Raw genomic sequence first — 4,200 nt, 5'->3', positions numbered from 1 at the left:
ATATCATTCCTCTGATTGTTCCAAAAATTACATGTACATTGAAATCGAGTATTATTGCGACTGATCTCGGCTATCGTCGATTTATTTATTCGTCGAGTTTTTTTCTCAAATTTTAAATCGCGGTTTATCTTGTGATTTAATCGTTAATTTACATCGAAGCTTCGTCTACCTTTTCTCGAATATTTTTTGGGGAGATCTACGCAAAATGCACCAGTAGATCTTTTTTCTACAATTAAAAAACAATCGATAATTTTATTAACGATTCTTCTGGTCATAATAGTTCATAGAAAATAAAACTTTTATATTTTACCAGTTTAAAAATATTTTTATGTATATATACGCATGTGAAATGAAATAAATTTTCTTCGATTAATTCTCTTAATAATTTTTTTCTAATTTTTAAATTTAACGTATAGAAGATATTTTTTCTTATTCTTAAAACAAAATGTATATAAGCATAAGCAGTATAATTAAAACAATAAGATAATTAATACTACAAAGTCTTTTGAAAATAAACATAACAATAAATACATTTCGCTTAAAGCTTTTTTCGCTCGAAGAACAAAATTCTTTGCCCTCATTTGTCTACTAAACGGTTCGAAGCGGAAATAGTGTCTAACGGAGTGCATTTATTGAATATATAAAAACTTTTATGAAATTTCTATACTTCTTATATTTTTGAACGTAATTTTACTTGATTAATAAAATTTGTGCAAATAATGGAATGATCAACGCTTATTCATCAACTTGCAATATCTGTTAAAGCAATAATGAAGTACATCAGCGATACCAGGATTGTGCAACTACATTATGAAATAATAATATAAATATTGTGTGTTTTCTATTAAATTGAAAAAAGATTGAATTTTGGTAATAAGAATTATAGAGGTAAGATTATTATACAAAAGAAAATGTTTAAATTCGTATGTATTAATATCATATCTTATCATTTATTTTGATTTTAGCAGGTAACAATAATGGATATTAATTTGCAAACCACACACAGATCCAGCGTGCACCGAATGTTAAAAAGGAATCCATTACAAAGCATGAGAATCTTTTAAGCGACAGTTCAGTATTATGGTCACCGCAAATAGAATCTTGTGACCTGTAGTGGAATGATCAACACTCATTTATATTGATAATTGAAATAATAAGAACTTTGTATTGATGATAGTATTAGAAGATTGAAATGACATTTGTATATTGCTTATATTTGATCTTTTTTATTTATAGTGAAATTTGTACATTGGAAATAATAAATTTGTCTATGGAGTGAATACTATTGAGATAATTTTGTAACTACATTATGAAAAAATATGTTTAAGTTTTGTATGTTTTTACTTATTGAATTTAAATAAAGAAGAGACTAAATTGAATTTAAGGAAAAACAAAATCATGATGATGACAATTGCATATATAAGTATGATTCCTTTACAAAGAAGAAGGTCTTAATGTCTTGCTGTCTATTAATATTATATATGTTTATATTGATTTCAACAGGCAACAGTAATAAATGAATATTAATTAGCAAAGCACACATAGATCTAGTGTATGTCAAATACCAAGAAGAAATCCATTACAAAGCACGAGAATTTTTCGAACGGGACTTTAATATATTATAGTCTCCGCTAATAGAATCTTGTTATATAGTGGAACGTTAATTCATTAACTGTCACTAATAGTTGAAATTATAATAACTTTGTATTGTTGATGTATTAGAATATTGAAATGACATTTATATATTGATTTTCAGTTATTGAATAAATCAGGGAAGACAGTAGGTCTGTTCTTTATAACTGAACTGGCTGCACTAATTCAGAGCTTATCTTTCTCCTTCCAATGGGGAGAGAAAAAGATAAACTCTGAACTAGTGCAGCCAGTTCAGCTATAAAGAACAGACCCAGTGCTTTAACATATCACACTTTTATAAAGAGCATGTTGTTTTTATATATTATTATATGTACTATATATGTGTATCTCTCTTTCATATGTGTATATTATTGCACATAATATATAAGTAATCCATTACAAAGCACAAAAAATCTTTTAAACTAGAATTCAATATTAAAGTCTCATCTGTACATATAATTTTGAGATCTATAATGGAATGATCAACATTTATTAATGAACTTATATTATTCAATATTTGTTGAAGCAATAATGAAGTTTATCCTTTATAACTGAAATGGCTTCACTAGTTCAGATTTTATCTCTTTCCAATCGTCGGATGTCGTTTTTTATAATATAGTTTTGTAATAATTAAAATTAAAATCGACTTAAAAGTAGTTTTCATCAAAAGTAATTTTGTGTTGTTAATTCTTTATATTTTTTTCATTAATTCTTTTTTACTCGTTTATTGTGTTTGGAATTTACTTGTGTATTTTAAAATAGTTGATATATAGAATGTCGTTAAAATAATCGTTTCATAAAAAATAATAGTGTCGTCATATTAATCATATGATATATTATTGTAAATAGTTTTGTACTGTCGTTGTACTAGCCAATTGGTAATTTATTTCTTATACATATGTACTAGTACATTTTATGTTAAAAAGTAATGTATATACGTTAGAAAGTATGCACACACACGATTTGAACTTTGTGAACCACATATAAGATTCGAGGCATCTTTATCAGCGGAAATTCGAACACGACTTAGTCGAGATTCAAACCTTTCTTAGTTGAGATTCTCTGCTTAGCAGAGATTCGAACCTCTCATTTGATTACCTATGACTGGTAAAAAACACCACCGATCTTGAGTACGCGTGCGTGGAAACATTTCTTTTTGGCGTGCTATCGTTTCCTTTTCCGTTTGGCTCCGAAGAAGGTTCGTGACATTTTTCTAAGATTTTCTAAAATCCACGTTGTACGTGTCAATCGTAAAATGCATTAATATAATATAATCTCGATGAAAATCTGCGATAAGTTATGAGGCGTCGCGATGGGTTATAGATCTATTTCTTTCATTAACAAATAACTTTTACCTTGCAGAAGCAAGATGGTACAGCGACTAACCTATCGACGACGTTTGTCGTACAACACAAAAAGCAACAGGAGGCGTGTGTAAGTATGCTATTACAAATAATATTAATTTTAGACAAGATATTTTTTCTCATTAGTTTTCATCCGCAATGAAATCTTACTTTAGTGATTTGTGTTAATCGCGAAACGTTGTTGAGAGTTTTGAGGTTATATTTTGGTCTTGCATCAAGTTGCACAAGTTTCACGTACAAGTGAAAATAATCATTAAACATGAATAGAGTTATTTTTATCAATAATGCATATTTTTTTGATCATCATTATGATGAATAGTCAGCCTACACTCTTAAAATTATCTAAAACTCACATTGAGTAAATTTCTTGTACGAGATCTATTTGGATATTAATACTTTGAGATTAATTGATTTATGAAATGTTGAATAGTGTACGTACGCCAGGTGGCAAGTTAGTCTACCAATATCTTAAGAAACCTAAGAAGATCCCGAGATGTGGACAATGTAAGGATAAACTCAGGGGTATTCAACCCGCTAGGCCAATGGAACGTTCGCGTATGTGCAGACGTAAGAAGACTGTCAAACGTGTGTACGGAGGTGTTCTTTGTCACAAATGTGTAAAAGAAAGGTATGCAGGTTACGTTTAATAAAAATAATTAAACTTTGAATAATCTGTGCCTAAAAATATCAATTTAATGTTTCTAAAGGGAATTTATCATTTATTAATTACAAAACAAATTAATTTTATACTTTTATATTAAATTTTATGCTCTTTAGAGCTTACTAACAATAAGATGTAATTTTCAGGATTGTACGTGCATTCTTGATTGAAGAACAAAAGATTGTCTATAAGGTTATGAAAGCACAACAGGCTTCAGCAAAGACGAAGAAAGCAGAGAAGTGAAATTTCGCGCTTTTTATTAATTAAATACAATAAATAATAAATCCAAAAAAATTTAAATTACTGTTTATATTATTATGCATAATAGGACCCATTTATTGTACCGAAACATCACATTTGTGAACTATACATTCACATAGTAAAATCTTTTTTATAATAATTAAAAATCATATAAGTATAAAAAGAAGTTTAGTTGCAGATGTATGCGCGCATGCATTTTTTTACATATATAATGAAATATCAGGTGCATGTAGCAGAGAGAAAACATAATTTTCTATATGTAATATATATTCATTTGTGCTC

The 4,200-nt window shown here is 28.2% G+C and overlaps 1 protein-coding gene across 2 annotated transcripts; it reads left to right on the top strand.

Annotated features, from left to right (window-relative positions):
* Positions 1 to 2,736: 2,736 nt before the first annotated feature.
* Positions 2,737 to 3,957, top strand: LOC115239947 (60S ribosomal protein L34-like). 2 transcript variants are annotated; one of them, XM_029814840.1, is made up of 4 exons: positions 2,737 to 2,830; positions 2,995 to 3,066; positions 3,427 to 3,624; positions 3,804 to 3,957. In XM_029814840.1, exons 2-4 carry the CDS (start codon positions 3,002 to 3,004, stop codon positions 3,898 to 3,900), a joined length of 360 nt encoding a protein of 119 aa, XP_029670700.1. In that variant the 5' UTR covers positions 2,737 to 2,830; positions 2,995 to 3,001; the 3' UTR covers positions 3,901 to 3,957. The 2 variants fall into 2 exon arrangements, with proteins under 2 accessions (XP_029670700.1, XP_029670701.1); XM_029814841.1 differs by having other exon boundaries at positions 2,781 to 2,869.
* The last annotated feature ends 243 nt before the right edge of the window (positions 3,958 to 4,200 follow it).

The sequence above is a fragment of the Formica exsecta genome, unplaced genomic scaffold (assembly GCF_003651465.1).
Source record: "Formica exsecta isolate Colony F162 unplaced genomic scaffold, ASM365146v1 scaffold4, whole genome shotgun sequence".
Taxonomy (NCBI): domain Eukaryota; kingdom Metazoa; phylum Arthropoda; class Insecta; order Hymenoptera; family Formicidae; genus Formica; species Formica exsecta.
This window is presented reverse-complemented; position numbering and strand designations above follow the sequence as displayed.